The 17,855-nt window shown below is 45.3% G+C and overlaps 1 protein-coding gene across 10 annotated transcripts in view; it reads right to left on the reverse strand.

Annotated features, from left to right (window-relative positions):
- The window catches only part of PPARA (peroxisome proliferator activated receptor alpha), a 103,353-nt gene that overhangs the window by 42,949 nt on the left and 42,549 nt on the right, over positions 1 to 17,855 (reverse strand). For 5 of the 10 annotated variants that reach the window (XM_050805880.1, XM_050805882.1, XM_050805881.1 and 2 more), the window contains exon 3: positions 1,251 to 1,497. In XM_050805880.1, the coding sequence (XP_050661837.1) occupies positions 1,251 to 1,497 (247 nt within the window). Of the gene's footprint in view, positions 1 to 1,250; positions 1,498 to 8,268; positions 8,398 to 14,298; positions 14,522 to 17,855 lie in introns of all 10 variants that reach the window. The other 5 variants (XM_050805889.1, XM_050805884.1, XM_050805885.1 and 2 more) reach the window with 2 other exon arrangements.

Raw genomic sequence — 17,855 nt, forward strand, 5'->3', positions numbered from 1 at the left:
GGAGCCCTCCCCAATTCTCCCTCCGTCTCGTTCAGGAGGCGACTGAGTCCTTAAAGCTTGCAATATATGTATGTCTGTTTCCAACAGTGATGTACTAGATTGTTTAGTGTTAAAGATTTTACGTGGGCCAGATGCGGTGGCTCAGGCCTGTAATTCCTGCACTTTGGGAGGCTGAGGCGGGCGGACCACCTGAGGTCAGGAGTTTGAGACCAGCCTGGCCAACATGGTGAAACCCCATCTCTACTAAAAATACAAAAATTAGCCAGGTGTGGTGACAGACACCTGTAATCCCAGCTACTAGGGAGGCTGAGGCAGAAGAACTGCTTGAACCCGGGAGATGGAGGTTGCGGTGGGCTGAGATCATACCACTGCACTCCAGCCTGGGCAACAAGAGCAAAACTCTGTCTCAAAAAATAAAAAAAGTAAATAAAAGATTTTACATTAATTGGATCTTAAATATATCATTAAGCTTGTTTATTTTCATTTGATGTTTCTTAATTTTTTTGTTTGTTTGTTTTAAAGACAGGGTCTCACTGTCACCCAGGCTGGAGTGTAGTGGCAATCATAGCTCATGGCAGCCTCGAGCTCCTGGGCTCAAATGGTCCTCCTGCCTCAGCATCCTGAGTAGCTAGGACCACAGGCATGCGCCACCATGCCTGGCTAATTTTTTTTTTATTAAAAAATGTTTTTGTATAGATAGGGCCTCACCATGTTGGTTAGGCTGGTCTCGAACTCCTGACCTCAAGTGATCCACCTGCCTCAGCCTTCCAAAGTGCTGGGATTATAGGCGTGAGCCACCACGCCTGGCGTAGTCTGTTCTTTTAAATTGCTATGAAGTATGCCACTGTATAAACGCATCCCAATTTATCTGTTTCCCTTTGACGCACGTCCAGCTTGTTTCCCATCCTTCCCTCTTACCAACAGTGCCTCCATGCAGACCCTTGCACACGTCTCCTCTTAAAAATGTCTAGCTGTCCCCCGTGGGCTTGCTGGGGTTAGGGTCTGTGTACTTTAGCTGCTCCCCGTGACTGAATCTCAAGCATTGTTTGATGCATGCATGGTTTTCACAAGAGGTTGCACCATGAGCCGTGACACGTGCCTTCCAGGGCCCAGTGGCACTGGAGGTGATGCCTTACCACCTCTGAAGGTTTCCTTGCAAAAAAGTGTGACTTATTTTCCAGCTAAAAAGAACAGCTTTCTTTAGGAAGAAACATTTCTAAATAAAACTTTCTAGGAAACAGCACACTTACCCGTGATGACCGAGCCATCTGAGCCAGGACAGCTTCCTAAATACTGGTATTCTGTAAAACCGAAGCTTCCAGAACTATCCTCGCCGATGGATTGCGAAATCTCTTGGATGTTTCCCATTTCTTGCAGGAATTCTTCAGATAACGGGCTCTCTAGATCGCCAGCCTCGAGTGGGGAGAGGGGGCAGAGCGGGCTTTCTGTGTCCACCATCGTGACTGGATGGTGTTGGTTGCGCAGCCGAGCTCCAAGCTACCGGGAGGAAAGAGGAACAATTGATAAGGTTGACGTATAACAACATTCACTTGTTTGTTTGATTGATTGATTGATTGATTGATTGATTGGCGGAGTCTCGCTCTGTCGCCCAGGCTGGAGTGCAGTGGTGCAATCTCGGCTCACTGCAAGCTCCACCTCCTGGGTTCATGCCATTCTCCTGCCTCAGCCTCCTGAGTGGCTGGGACTACAGGAGCCCGCCAGCACGCCTGGCTAATTTTTTTGTATTATTAGTAGAGATGGGCTTTCACCACATTGGCCAGGCTGGTCTCGAACTTCTGACGTCAGGTGATCCGCCTGCCTTGGCCTTCTAAAGTGCTTTGATTAGAGGTGTGAGCCACTGCGCCTGGCCACTTGCTTGTTTTGAAATGCAACGTCATTTATCATCGAAGATACGCCTGAATTCATCATCTAAACAGGAACATTGCTGAGCCTCTCCTCTGGGCTTGGCTATTGATCAGCACGCTGTGAAAGTGAAAACCTTTAAACAAAATGTTGTAGGAGCCGCAGACCGAGGGCCAGGACTCACTCAGCCATCACTGACTCAGCAGCTGTGCGGAGCTCCATACAATGTGTTTGAGGTGCTGGGGACACAGCGGAGACACAGATCCCTGGGCTGGGCACAGTGGCTCGCGCCTGTAATCCCAGCACTTTGGAAGGCCAAGGCGAGTGGATCACTTGAGGTCAGGAGTTTGAGACCAGCCTGGCCAACATGGCGAAAGCCCGTCTCTACTAAAAATACAAAAATTAGCTGGGTGTGGTGGCAGGCGCCTGTAATTCCAGCTACTCAGGAGGCTGAGGCAGGAGAATCGCTTGAACCTGGGAGGTGGAGGTTGCAGTGAGCCAAGATCGTGCCATCACACTCTAGCCTGGACAACAGAGTGAGACTGTGTCTCAAAAACAAACAAACCAATAAACAAACAAAAAAAAAAAAAAAAAAAAAACAGGGCCGGGTGCGGTGGCTCATGCCTGTAATCCCAGCACTTTGGGAGGCCGAGGCAGGCGGATCACGAGGTCAGGAGTTGGAGAGCAGCCTGACCAACACAATGAAACCCCATCTCTACTAAAAATACAAAAATTAGCCCGACTTGGTGGCGGGTGCCTGTAATTCCAGCTACTCAGGAGGCTGAGGCAGGAGAATCCCTTGAACATGGGAGGTGGAGGTTGCGGTGAGCTGAGATTGCACCACTGCACTCCAGCCTGGGCGACAGAGTGAGACTCCACCTCAAAACGACGACGACAACAACAACAAACAAAAACCAGATCCCTGCTCTCAGGGAGCCTCCCTTGTAACTGGGACACAGACGGTGAACAAAGAAATGAATGCACATGTGGAGTGTTCGGGGTGAGGCCAGGGAAGTTCACACTGATTAGGGGGCAGGAGATAACCTCAGGGAATGAGGGGGCAATCTGTGTAAATGTCTTGGGGGAGAATGTTCCAGCAAAGAGAACAGCAAATGCAAAGGCTCCAGCCAGGACTGAAACATGCTGGCACACTCCAGGAACAACAGGCAGCCAGTGTGGCTCAGGCTGCCCATGGGGCGCAGGGAGCAGGGCCAAGCCGGTGGCATGTGTGCTGGGTGTGACATCCACTTGGGTGTGCTCTCCCTGTAGCCATGAAGGCAGCTCATGCAGGGGGTCCTCGACTGTGATGGTATGGTCAAGAATACTTTGTGGAGTCCAAATAAATCTAACTGGGTGAGTCTCAGACAATAGTGGGCTGTTTCAACTAGCAAAGCAAACAGCATTTCCATAGGGGTACAGTGACAAAGCAGCGGTTCTTCCCAGGTTGGTCTGTATCATGCTCTCGCTGAAACATCTTAAACCACTTCCTGGGACCTCCAGATTGAAGCTCAGTCTCCTGAGCACACTGTTCCAGCCCTTCCATATCTGTCCCTACCTGATGGTGCACTTGTCACCATTCTTCTACCTCCTGGAAACCCAGCAGCACCGAGAATTGCTTTCAGGATTTCACGTCTGCACCTTTGCCCAGGTGCCACCTGCCTGAACCGCCCTGCCCACCACTGCCTTGTAGAGGCTCTGCCTTGGGTCCACCTCCCTGAACGCAGCTGAGTCATCAATCGTCCAACGAGGCTGACTAGGTGACCTTTAGCTTCCAGAACTATCTTCCCTTCTGAAAATGGTCACATGATGCCCACAGATCACATCACGGAGAGGCTCAGGGGGCATGTGCTGCCACCAGCCACTGTCAGGGCAGCCGTCATCACATGGTGATTACGGAACGCCAGACTCTCCAGATGGAGTGAAGAATACTGTCCCAAAGACAATATTAATCCATTAAATGCATTTGCGTAAAAATACGTTCACATCTGAGGTTTGCTTAATGTAAACAACAGCTTTTAGTGCGGTGAAGAAGGGATGCTTTGGCTTCCTCTACCAATGAAAAATAGATACCTTTCATCCATTTTTGTGAAATTCACATCTTATGTTTGGAATTCTGGCAATAAATCATCAGAGTTCACAGGGAAATCATCAAATAGCACACAGTGAAAAATAACAGAGAACTGTTAACCTTTCATAGGGTTTAGAAGACTTTCTTTCTCTATAACCTATTAACTTAAATCAGGTTGTGAATCTGTACAGATTTTCTGTCGTATTTTATTCTGCATTCTGTCTGAAGGGAGATTTTTTTTTCAAATGGCTAGAAACATAATGGGGTAAGCATTACTTAAAATGTTTTTCACTATGAACAAAAAGTTCAAAAGTTGCAGTCACTAACTGACTATTAACCATGAAGTTCATTCCAATAGAAAGCAAGTAGCTGGGGCTGGGCATGGTGGCTCATGCCTGTAATCCCAGCACTTTGGAAGGCTGAGGTGGGCAGATCACTTAAGGTCAGGAGTTCGAAACCAGCCTGGCCAACATGGTGAAACCCCGTCTCTACTAAAAATACAAAAATTAGCCGGGAGTGATGGTAGGTGCCTGTAATCCCAGCTACTCAGGAGACTGAGGCAAGAGAATTGCTTGAACCCAGGAGGCGGAGGTTACAGCGAGCCAAGATGGTGCTGTCACACTCCAGGCTAGGTTAAGAACAAGACTTTGTCGAAAGAAAGAAAAGAAAGGAAAGAAAGAAAGAAAGAGAGAGAGAGAAAAAAGAAAAGAAAAGAAAAGAAAGAAGGAAGGAAGGAAGGAAAGAAAGAAAAGAAAGAAGGAAAGAAGGAAGAAAGAAGAAGGAAGGAAGGGAGGAAGGGAGGAAGGAAAGAGAGAAAGAGAGAAGGAAGGAAGGGAGGGAGGGAGGGAAGGAAGGAAGGGAGGGAGGGAGGGAGGGAAGGAAGGAAGGAAGGAAGGAACTGGGGCCAGGAGTGGTGGGGCTCGCACCTGTAATCCCAGCACTTTGGGAGGCTGAGGCGGGCGGATCACTTAAGGTCAGGAGTTCGAAACCAGCCTGGCCAACATGGTGAAACCCCATCTCTACTAAAAATACAAACAAATTAGCTGCGCTTGGTGGCAGGTGCCTGTAATCCCAGCTACTCTGGAGGCTGAGGCAGGAGAATCGCTTGAACCTGGGAGGTGGAGGTTGCAATGAGCTGAGATCACACTTTTGCACTCCAGCCTGGGTGACAGAGCAAGACTCTGTCTCAAAAAAAAAAAAAAAAAAAAAAGAAAGTAGCTTGGCAGAGACTGTGTGGGCTGTGGCCACCTCCCTTTTCCCCCCATCGTGTTCTCAGCACTGGGGTGGAAAATGCGTGTGGCCTATCCCTTTTATCCCTGCTAATATTCTCTCTTCTGGCCAGGAGCATCAACCAATATAACAATGTTAGTTTCCTTGTCATTACATTCAGGGAGTTTCAAAGTTTCACAATTTCGTCATTTTTAGTTGCTTTTAAACAATACCTGGGATTAATTTAGAGAAACACTGGTCTTGCCATGAATGAAGAGCTAACCAAGATACAATCTCTATATAGAGTGAAGCAACTCTGGCCAGACGGACTGACTTTGTACAGATCATTGAACAAATTGGCCCTTCCTTGCTCCCAACAAGAGCAGATAAGGAACAGTTGCCTTTGGATGCATTCCCCAGATAGATAGCAGAGGCCAAACGGGCACCTGCCCCACCCTGCACACCCTCCCAGCATGCTCCTCCGACACCACTGGAGCTTCTGATCAGGAGCAGAATATCCTGGGGAAGTCCCCACCCCTTCCTATTACCCACATGACAGGCCACTGCCCAGCTCATCTACAAGAGTGAACCAGGCTGGCCAGTTCCTGTGTCCTGTGCCCCAAATGCTCAAGGGGAGGCGGGGGCGGGGGATCAAGACATAACCAACCATCTCTTTTCTCAACAACTGCAAACCCTGGTCCAGGAGGCAAGACAATGCAAACAGCACTGAATTAGATCTTCAGTTTCATAGCACAGATAGAGTCTCACATAAGCTGAGGGGTGAGGGACAGGTGGAGTGGATAGGGTGTTGGGAAAAGGTAGGGCTTCTCTTCTCGTCCCAGCAATGATGGAAGGTTCTGCCTGATCCTCTCATGCCTTCCTTACCTGAGACCTTTTACATTTCTAAATTCATAATTTTCTTTCCCTTAAAATTTATTTTTTATTTTAAAAACTATTTAAAATATTTGTGGTACATACTAGGTGTATATATGTATGGGGTACATGAGATGTTTTAGTATAGGCATGTAATGTGAACTAAGCACGTCATGGGGAATGGGGTAGCCGTGCCCTCAGGCATTGATCCTTTCAGTTACAAACAATCCAATTATACTCTTTATTTAAAAATATACAATTAAGTTATTATTGACTATAGTCACCCTATTATGCTATCAAATAGTGGCCAGGCACAGTGGCTCATGCCTGTAATCTGAACACTTTGGGAGGCCAAGGCAGGTGGATCACTTGAGGTCAGGAGTTCGAGACCAGTCTGGTCAACATGGTGAAACCCGGTCTCTACTAAAAATACAAACATTAGCCGGGTATGGTGGCGCGTGCCTATAATCCCAGCTATTCGAGAGGCTGAGGCAGGAGAATCACTTGAACCCAGGAGGCGGAGGTTGCAGTGAACCGAGATCATGCCACTGTGCTCCAACCTGGGCGACAGAGTGAGACTCTCTCTCAAAACAACAACAACAAAAACCTAGTGGGTCTTATTCATTCTTTCTAGTTTTTCATACCTATTACCTATTTTTCATACCATCTTCACTGCCCCCTAACCCCTCACCACCCTTTCCAGCCCCTGGTAACCAACCTTCTACTCTCTCTGAGTTCAAGCGATTTGATTTTTAGAGCCCACAAGTAAGTGAGAACATGTGAAGTTTGTCTTTCTGTGCCTGGCTTATTTCACTTAACATAATGATCTCCAGTTCCACCCATATTGTTGTAAATGACAGGATCTCATTCGTTTTTACGGCTGAATAGTACCACATTGTGTATATATATCACATTTTCTTTATCTATTTGTCTGGTGATGGACACTTAGGTTGCTTCCAAATCTTAGCTATTGTAAACAGTGTTGCAACAAACATAAGAGTGCAGGTATCTTTTTGATATTTCCCTTCCAATTTAAATGTTAGAGCTGCATCTTGTATATATCATAAGCTCCAACTACTGAGATTCTATTTTTAGGTCTTACTAACTAAACATTTATCAATCAAAATATTCCTTTGAGAACTATGAAACAGAGTATATGAAAATTGTAGAACATTTAAAAATAGACAAATACAAGAAGAAGTAGACATCAAATTATATCACTGTTTTATGTTACCTGAGCACAGGACAGGTGCAAACACTGGAAGGATTCTAACAGTAACTCATAACTAACACCAAGGTATTTTCTGTATCACCAGCTCTTAGATGCATGACTGTTTGGAAGATTAGGCTAAAATGAGTTATAAATGGGAGAAGAAGCTCCTCTTTCATGAAACCCTTTCACCTCTAGATTCCCACAACATCTTGGGCCCAATTCTGGTGTAGTCCTGATTATCTGTGCTGTTGAAACTTTTTACATGCCTGTCTCTCCTACTAGACTGTACGCTTTGTGAGGCAAGGGAATGTATTTGCCTAATCTTTGCATCCATACTTCTAGCATAATCCCTGCTATGTAGCAGGTGTTCAATATCTATTTCTCTCTTTTTTTGCTTTTGAGATGGAGTCTCGTTCTGTTGCCAGGCTGGAGTGCAGTGGCATGATCTCGGCTCACTCGGGTTCAAGTGATTCTGTTGCCATTTCATGGGTACAAGTGATTCTCCTGCCTCAGCCTCCTGAGTAGCTGGGACTACTGGCGCGTGCCACCACACCCGGCTAATTTTTTTTTTTTTGAGACGGGGTCTCACTCTGTCGCCCAGGCTGGAGTACAGTGGCACGATCTTGGCTCACTGCAAGCTCTGCCTTTCCAGTTCACACCATTCTTCTGCCTCAGCCTCCTGAGTAGCTGGGACTACAGGCGTCCACCACCATGCCCAGCTAATTTTTTCTATTTTTTAGTAGAGATGGGGTTTCACCGTGTTAGCCAGGATGGTCTCAATCTCCTGATCTCATGATCCGCTCGCCTTGGCCTCCCAAAGTGCTGGGATTACAGACGTGAGCCACCGTGCCCGGCCAATTTTTGTATTTTTAGTAGAGACAAGGTTTCACCGTGTTGGCCAGGATGGTCTCGATCTCTTGACTTCATGATCTGCCCGCCTCAGCCTCCCAAAGTGCTGGGTTTACAGGCATGAGCCACCGCACCTGGCCTCAATATCTATTTCTAACGATCGGCACAGAAGGAGCTCTCGGGAATTACTTACTCCAGGAGTAACCTGGTGACAGTCCGTGAGAATTCACCTCGGCTCTGTCTCCGCAGCCACAGCCTTGTCACCCAGAGGGCAAAGCGGCACACACAGTGTGTCCAAAGACTACAAAAATGTAATGGATATCTAGAAGAGAAGTCAAAGGGATTCTGCATGGGAAAGGTGATCCAATTTGCAGAGTGAATTATAATCATCATAGGGACAGGAAAACACAGCCAGCAAAAGGGGGAAAAAAAAAACCCTCTGAATACAATAGGGAGGAACAGATTATCAGTTTTACTCCCTTCCTCAGGAGCAACAGTTGCAGAGCTTGGGAAGTGTCCTGTGCTAAAAGGAAGTGGTTCGTATTAAGAGTAATGTAGTTTTGCCACTTGCTTGGAATAAAAGAAGCCTGAAGGGACCCCTCCGCTGTGGGCTCCCGGAGGGCAGCTGCTGTGTCTCACCCACGTGTGCACCCCTCTATTGGACATGGAGGTTCTTGGATCCAGAAGGTCCTTTGGAAATATTTTCTTGTTGTTGTTGTTTTTTAGATGCAGTCTCACTCTGTCACCCAGGCTGGAGTGCAGTGGCACGATCTCGGCTCACTGAAACCTCACGCCTCCCGGGTTCAAGTGATTCTCCTGCCTCAGCCTCCTGAGTAGCTAGACTACAGGCACACACCACCATGTCCGGCTAATTTTTTGTATTTTTAGTAGAGATGTGGTTTGGCCATGTTTGGCCAGGCTGGTTTTGAACTCCTGACCTCAGGTGATCTGCCCACCTCAGCCTCCCAAAGTGCTGGGATTACAGGCATGAGCCACCATGCCCGGCCACCTTTGTAAATATTTTCTGAAATAACGTATTAAATAGCAGGTAGTTGAATACTGTCCCAACTATCAAAACATCTTTATATTCTATGTGATCAGACACTCAAGACAACCAACAAATGGAATTGAGTTTGAATTTTCACACTCATAACTTTTTTATTTTTGAGACAGTCTCTCTCTGTCACTCAGGCTGGAGTGCAATGGCAAGATCATGGCTCACTGCAGCCTTGATCTCCCAGGCTCAGGTGATCCTCTCACCTCAGGCTCCCAAGTGGCTTGGACTACAGGCGCTAACACCACCTCCAGCTAATTTTTGTATTTTTTGTAGAGATAGGTTTCGCTATGTTGCCCAGCCTGGTCTCGAAATCCTGGGCTCAAGTGATCCACCTGGCTTGGCCTCTAAGTGTTGGGATTACTGGTGTGAGCCATCATACCCAGCCTGGAACTTATATTTGACACAAAAGCCTCCAGAACAATAGTTACAAACATTAGACTTTCACTTTTTTGACTGCTTATGCCTCTGCACTACTCACTCTAATTTACTGTATTGTAACCACTTAATATGCTTAATAATGCCACACTACAGAAATCTATTTACATCTTCCTTTGCTAAATGAGGTCTGATCCAACTTCATGGAGCACTTTCAGGGCAAAGGATGGAAGTCTTCTCAAAGGAGTAGCGTTGCTGTGGCAGGTGACTATCAGACAACAGATTTTTCTCTTTCCCACCAATTCTAAGTCATCACCTTGTCTTTATAGTTTTTGAATATCATATTTAACATCTAGGAGTCTTTTAGCTAAATTTGTTGGGCTAAGATTTAAAATAACATTTCAGAATAAACAAACACAGAAGCTAGAAAGCCCTCTGTACGTTCACCTAGCATCGGTTCACAGAAATAGATTAACACGGCCAGGTGCCATGGCTCTGCCTGTAATCCCAGCACTTTGGGAGGCCGAGCGGGCGGATCACAAGGTCAAGGGATTGAGACCATCCTGGCCAACATGGTGAAACCCCATCTCTATTAAAAATACAAAAATTAGCTGGGTGTGGTGGCACGTGCCTGTAGTACTTAGCTACTTGGGAGGCTGAGGCAGGAGAATCGCTTGAACCCGGGAGGCAGAGGTTGCAGTGAGCTGAGATTGTGCCACTACACTCCAGCCTGGTGACAGAGCAAAACTCTGTCTCAAAAAAAAAAAAAAAAGAAAAAGAAAGAAAGAAATAGATTAATCATTATCAGTGCCCAGTGATTAACACGTTAACAAAGTCAGTATAGAAAATGCCTACGGAAACACATTTAAAACAGAAGGAAAAGGCCCAGACTATAACGGTGGTAAAGACATTCTATCTTAATGAATTTAAATCAAATGCATCATAAAGAGTTTGCATATCACCTACATTTAACTAGACACATCTAGATATTGCCCAACAATACCTAAAGCATTAAACTTAAAATTTTGTAATCAAAGGAATTTGGCACGTAAAAAAGAGTGACAAGCCCAACATGGCACAAGAGCTGTGAGCTCCTCCACCTTTATCTTCAAAGGTGCAAAAAGAATATTCCCAGTCATTTCCAAGAAAACTCCCTACAGACTTTACACGAAGTTCACACTACATGACTTCCATTTAAAACCCAGCACTTCATTATAATTTTCAGAAAGTTTGTAGTTGTTTTAAAATATCTTACCTTTGTGGATGGTGATATCAAAATAAGAGAAGAAAAGCTGCAAGTTTGGACACATTTTGTGTCTGTTGCAATCAAATTTGAGTAAGCCGAGAGGCCTGCCACAAGAATAAAAAGTCAACTAAAATGAAATTCGTATTCACCACTCAAGAGCGCTAACCTGATACAGGATGGGACACACAGCAAGGCGGGTAAGGTTGAAACATTTAGCAGCCAGATGACGAGGAAGCAGCCCGGACGCAGTGGCCTGTCCAGTTACAAAACTGAAGTGACACACAACTAACGATGACATTTCAGAACAAGGAAGGCCTAATGGGTTTTAGCAGAAATATATCAGATACATGGCAGGCCAACTTTATAGGGTTGAGGCTTGAACTTCATGCAACACATGAGCACGCACCTGAGCTAACGACTGTGCTTAACACTGGAGACCACAGACAGGCAATCTTAGCTTTGAGAGATGCAAGCCCCAGTGCATGGGGACAGGGGGGTGTGGCACTGGCACAGGAAAGAAAACAAGGAGAAATAATATTATTGAACATCGCACTTGGGCCAGGCCCTCAATGGCAGCTGCATGTATTTTTTTTTCTTTAATCTATCCATGCCAGGGCAGGGTAGGTATTATTGGTCCCATTTATAGAGAAGAAAAATGCAGAGGTTGACAGAGGTGAGTAACTTGCCCAACTAGTAGGTGAGAGGTACAAATAAGCAAATGGTTGCAAAGGCAGCGTGATGAGAGCTGTTACTAGGGGAATCCTGGAGGGCCAGGGAGCCTACATACAGGAAGGGACACCCAAGATGAATCCTAAAGGCTGACTAGATATTCCATAGGAAAACCCAACAGAAAGGAGAGAAACGACCATTTCAAGGAAAAGGGAACAGCACATCTGCATATATGACCCCAAACATCATTGAATAAGTGGTTGAAAATGGCTGGACAACTGGCTCCAAGAGTTATATCAGTTACATGTTACTCTGTAACAAACTCTGAAACTTAATGGCTTATAACTACAACCATTTTATTTGTTCACAATTCTGTGGGTCAGCAAATTCGGCTGAGCTCAGCCAGGCGGCTCTTCTGCTGGTCTGATCTGGGATAATTCACATAGCTGTGGTCATTTGGTGGCTCAGCTATAGCTGGATGGCCTCAGCCATATGCCTGGTGGCTGGTGCCAGGCTGCTGGTTAGGCACTTCTCACCATGAAGTCTTTCATCTTCACAGAGGCCACCTCAGGCTTCTCAGATGGTGGCAGCATTCCAAGAGGGTGAATGTGGAATCTGCAAGGTCTCTTAAGGTAGACCTCATTTGTAAGTTAGGCAGTGTCCTTTCTGTTACATTCTCTGAGTCAAAGCAAGTCACAAGGCAAGCCCAGATCCAAGGGGTGGGGAAACAAACTCTACCTCTTCATGGGAAGAGCCTCAAAGAACTTGTGATCATTTTTGATCCACCTCAAGGGAGAAGTGGCAAGAGGTGAGTCTGCAGAGGTAGGAGAGGCCAGCAGTGCCAATCATGGTGCGCTGTTAATCCCCATGTTTAGGAGTTTCAATTTCATCCTAAAACAATGAGGAGCCACGGAAAACTATTGAGGGGAAGTGTGACGTGATCAGATTTGCATCACGATTGTCTGGATGGCAAGGAGGAATCCAGACTCAAAGGGAACAAGATTAGAAGCAGCAAAACTCCTTACGGGGCTGTTGTAACTGTCCCAATAAGAGATGATGACAGTCCTGGGGACTGACACAAGAGGCAGGAGGACTGCGAGATGAAGAGCTGACCCTGACAACTGGCAGCTGCCTGGACCAGGGACCTGGGACAGAGTCTAGGATGAATGTATGCTCTGGCTTGGGTCACTGGGCAGAGGAGGTGGTACCCACGAAATTCGGAATATAAAGAGAAGGAGGGCAGGTTTTGAGCTTGGAGAGAAGGGATTACAGGCATGAGCCACTGCACCTGGCCATGAGTTCAGCTTTAAACAGGTGTTTAAGGTACCTAAGGCTTGGCCTCTGTAAGCCGGGTCTTCTCTTCTGAGAAGCAATGATGATGCTCACAGTGTTCGCCTCATAGGAGTTCTTAGCAGCAGCAGCAGCAGCAGTGCCTAGAGAGGCTGCAAGGCCAACCTCGGGGGAAGGCAGTGCTATGACCTTGAAAACTCCAGCATATACAGTAGATATCCCTTATCCATGATTTCACTTTCCTTGGTTTTAGTTACCCCCAGTACAGTACAGTAAGATATTCTGAGAGAGCGGAAGACACCCTTTTGTTACAGTGTATGTTATAATTGTTCTATTTTATTATCATTGTTGTTAGTCTCCTACTGTGCCTAATTTATAGATTAACTTTATCATAGGTATGCATATATAGGGAAAAACATAGCATATATAGGGTTTGATATTATCTGACGCTTCAGGTATCCACTGTGGGGACTTGGAATGTATCCTCCTTGGATAAGGGGGAAAGCACTGTACATTTCTTTGAACCTCAGTTTCTTTCTTTTTTTTTTTTTTTTTTTTTTTTGAGACAGAGTCTTGCTCTCTCGCCTACCCTGGAGTGCAGTGGCGTGATCTCGGCTCACTGAAACCTCCGCCTCCTGGGTTCAGGCGTGAGCCACTACACCCGGCTGAACCTCAGTTTCAATAACTGTAAACTAAGGTTAATGACAGCTACATGGCCAGGTGGTTCGAGATGTCTATAGAATAATGGGCACATGGTGCTGCCCCTTCCTCCCTCCTTGCTCTCCCAGCCCCCAGCCCACGCCTTCATCCTTGAATCACACTCTTCTCCCTGTCCAGCTGGTCTTCTTAAACTATAACATCTACAAAGGCAGGACCACACCTTATTCAAGTGTGTTACACAAATACACCCTTGAATAAATTGAGCTGAACCAGAAAGCGCAGAGGAAGGGGAAAATTAGACTTATGTGAGACCTCACAAGTAATCAAGACAATGTCTGGGACATGTCAAGGACTTCGCATTACTTAAAACAAAATGATGCAATGTGCTGCAAATTATTCAAGGTTGGTCGATGGCATCCGGTCTACGAATGTAAGTCTACACTGTCAATCCTGTGGTATCTAAATTCTCAACAAATATGCCACATTGGTTTTAAAGGAAAGAGAAAAGGCCCTTTCCCTTTAACTTCTAGGGACCAACTCAAGGAAGTCAAAATTTCCTCAAGACCAAGAGGAACCAACCAAGTAGAAAGATAATCCCTTCTGCAATAGTCCTATATGCTGAAGGTTAGTTTTGTTTTATGGTTTCAGGAATAAGAGATGGAGATAGATAGATAGATAGATAGATAGATAGATAGATAGATAGATAGAAAGATATACTTTTTTTTTTTTTTTTTTTTTTTTTTGTGAGACGGAGACACACTTTGTTGCCCAGGCTGTAGTGTAGTGGCATGATCTCAGCTCACTGCAACCTCTGCCTCCTGGGTTCAAGTGATTCTCCTGCCTCAGCCTCCCAAGTAGCTGGCATTACAGGCAGCCACCACCATACCTGGCTGATTTTTGTATTTTTAGTAGAGACGGGGTTTTACCATGTTGGTTAGGCTGGTCTTGAACTGCTGACCTCAGGTGATCCACCCGCCTCAGCCTCCCAAAGTGCCGGAATTACAGATGTGAGCCACCGCGCCTGGCCAGAGATGGTATATTTTTAAACCTCTCTCCTTGAGCTTTCTTGTTCAGTTTTTAGATTAAGCCAACAGTATCGTCTTTTGCCAGAGCAGACAAGTTCTGAACGTACTTCGGCTTCTTCAAAGTCTGGTGAAAAGCAGCAACAAAAGAGGGGAACAGGGTCAACCACAGAGTTTTAAAATGAGGGCACTCCAAGTTCAAATGGTCCTCACTCTAGAAAGTTACGAGAAACGGGAGACATTAGCACGCTCTGATGAGAGTCATGTACTCATGACTCATGTACTCATGACTCATGTACTCATACGGCACTCATGAAAAAGGAACAGTATGCTATCAAAAGAGACATTCAGAGAACAAGAACTTTTCTAGGGGATTACAAAACCAATTGCAAACCTAATAGAAGGGTTGGAAGATAATGGCCCCGATCTCACAGAAAGTAGAGTGAAAACAAATGGAACATGGGAGAAGCAAGAGAAGTAAGAGAGGACCAGTCCAGGAGGCAAACTCATCCAAGTAACAAGAGCTCCAAAGAGCAGGAAGCAAGAACACGGAGCAGAGGAAACCACCAACCAATGCATTCAAGATAATTTCTCAGAAACGATGGGCATGAATTTCCAGGTTGCAAGGGCCCACCAGGGGCTCAACAGAATGAATGAATACACACACACAGATGGTCACTCACTGGGAAATTCCAGACGATGCTGGAGACAAAGAGAAGATCCTACAAGCTTTCTGAGAGGGAAAAACATGTTGCACACAAAGGATCCAATAGAAAACTTTTTTTTTTTTTTTTTTTTTGAGATGGAGTCTTGCTGTCACTTAGGCTGGAGTACGGTGACATAATCTCAGCTCATTGCAACCTCCGCCTCTCAGGTTCAAGCAATTCTCATGCCTCAGCCTCCCCAGTAGCTGGGACTACAGGCATGCACCACCACACCTGGCTAATTTTTGTATTTTTTGTAGAGAAGGGGTTTCACCATATTGGCCAGGCTGGTCTCGAACTCCTGACCTCAGGTAACCCACCTGCCTCGGCCTCCCAAATTGCTGAGATTACAGGTGAGAGCCACCGTGCCTAGCCGAATAGAATACTTTTGGATTTCCCAACAGCAACATGGGAAGTGAAAGACAACAGTTGGAAACCTTCTAAATGTGAGAGGAAACTGGCTTCTGACCCCATAGACCGATATTCAGAGAGGCCCTCCATCAGGTGCAAGGGTAGCAAAGCTCCTGTTTTCCCCATTAGTGTAACTAAAAGGTAACTGTGTCTCTCTCTGAGATTCTGGACTCTGTCTCCCCATGGTACTCGGTACTTCTCTCCTATTGTGGTAATTATTGGTGAACATGGTTTCTTATGATGTTTTAGTAGGTAACTCATGGCACCTTTTCTAGACATCCAACTTGCAGTGGTGTGTTACAGGTTGCTTGTATTTAATTTGCACTGCAATATTATTGGTTTATAACAAGGAAGTCATCATCAAATCATCATCAGCCATTTTTCAGATCCAACCCTGCAATAAATTAGAGATATTGATAATGATAGTGGTGCCAGCTAACACTTTTTGAGCCCTTATCATATGCCAGGAACTGTCATAAATAAGCACCTAATGCGCATTAACTCACTTCCTGGTAACAGCAACCCCATGAGGCAGGCATTACCATTATGTTTACTTTACAGATGAGAAAACTGAAGCACAGACAGGTTACCACAACATGCCCTGGGGCACAGAACCACTGGAACCAGGTTTTGACCTCAGGCAGCAAGCCTCTAGTTTCTGCTTCTAACTACCACGTTATAATCCTCTGTGTGGTTTACTGTGTGTCATCTCCCAGTGTGAACATTTCTCACATTTCTCAACTTTACATCCAACCATTTGATAATTTAGCTTTTTTTTTTTTTTTTTTTTTTTTTGAGACAGGGTTTCACTCAGGCTGGAGGGCCGTGGTGCAATCACAGCTCAATGCAATATTGACCTCCCAGGCTCAGGTGATCCTCCCACCTCAGCCTCCTGGGTAACTGGGACTACAGGCACACACTACCACGCCCAGCTAATTTTTCTATTTTTTGTATAGACAGGGTTTCACTGTGTTGCCAGGCTGGTCTCAAACTCGTGAACTCAAGTGATCTGCCCTCCTTGGCCCCCCAAAGTGCTGGGACCACAGGCATGAACCATTGCGCCTGACACGATAATCCAGATTCTGAATTACCCACAAGTTGTTGTTTTTCCTTCCCAGTTTATCTGTGTTGAGTAGATGCTCCTCTCAGTGAATATAACTCTCTGTTGGAGTCTTTAGTAAAGTTTAGAGATGAGGGAAAATGTAGTATTATTCTAATGTGTTTTTAAAGCAAAGACTAGAAGTTTAAACTAATGACAAATTGAAATATGAGGATTTCCTGAACTCTTGCTGCTCATGCTGCTAAACGAGTGTGTGTTCAGTGGAGAATTACCTGTCTACTCATTTAGCAGATGGAGTCATTTCTGTAAGCATCGCCGCATTGGGGCACCAGAGTCTGGATCCTCAGATGAGGATCTCAGAGCCAAGGCCCCAGTTCTAGTGCTTATTCCAAGCCAACTTTTTTTCATTTAAAAAACAGCTTTATGGGCCCAGTGCGGTGGCTCATGCCTGTAATCCCAACACTTTGGGAGGCCAAGGTGGGTGGATCACCTGAGGTCAGGAGTTCGAGACCAGCCTGGCCATCATGGCGAAATCCCATCTTTACTAAAAATACAAAAATTAGCTGGGCATGGTGGCGTATGCCTGTAGTCTCAGCTACTTGGTAGGCTGAGGCACGAGAATCACTTGAACCCAGGAGGCAGAGGTTGCAGTGAGCTGAGATTGTGCCACTGCACTCCAGCCTGGACGACAGAGCGAGACTCTGTCTCAAAAAAGAAAATAAAAATAAAACAACAAAAGAAACAGCTTTATGGACATGTAACTAGCATACAATGATCTGTACGTATTTAAAGTGTACAATTTGATTTTTTTTGCCATATGCATAAACCTGTGAAACCACCATCATAGCCAAGACAGTACACAGACCCATCGTCCTCAAAGTGCTCCTGTGCCCATCTAATCTCTCCCTCTTGCCCCTCCATGCCCACTGTCAGTGGTCTGCTTCCTGTCATTACAGATTAGTTTGTATATAAATAGAATAGTTTGTATATATAAATAGTTTTATATAAATAGAATCAAGCAGTATGTATTATACTTGTTTATCCTGGCTTCTTTCACTTCTCACAATTATTTCAGCATTCATCCATGTTGTTATCATTCCTTTTAATTGCAAAGTAATACTCCATTGTATAGATAACCACAGTTTGAGAATGTATTCACCTATTAATGGCATCTGAATTGTTTCCCAGTCTGGGCTATTATAAATAAAGCAGTTATAGACATTCAGGACTAGGTTCTGTATGGAATATATGCTTTCTTTTTTCTTGGCCAAATACTTAGGAGTGGG

The sequence above is a fragment of the Macaca thibetana genome, chromosome 10 (assembly GCF_024542745.1).
Source record: "Macaca thibetana thibetana isolate TM-01 chromosome 10, ASM2454274v1, whole genome shotgun sequence".
Classification (NCBI taxonomy): Eukaryota; Metazoa; Chordata; class Mammalia; order Primates; family Cercopithecidae; genus Macaca; species Macaca thibetana.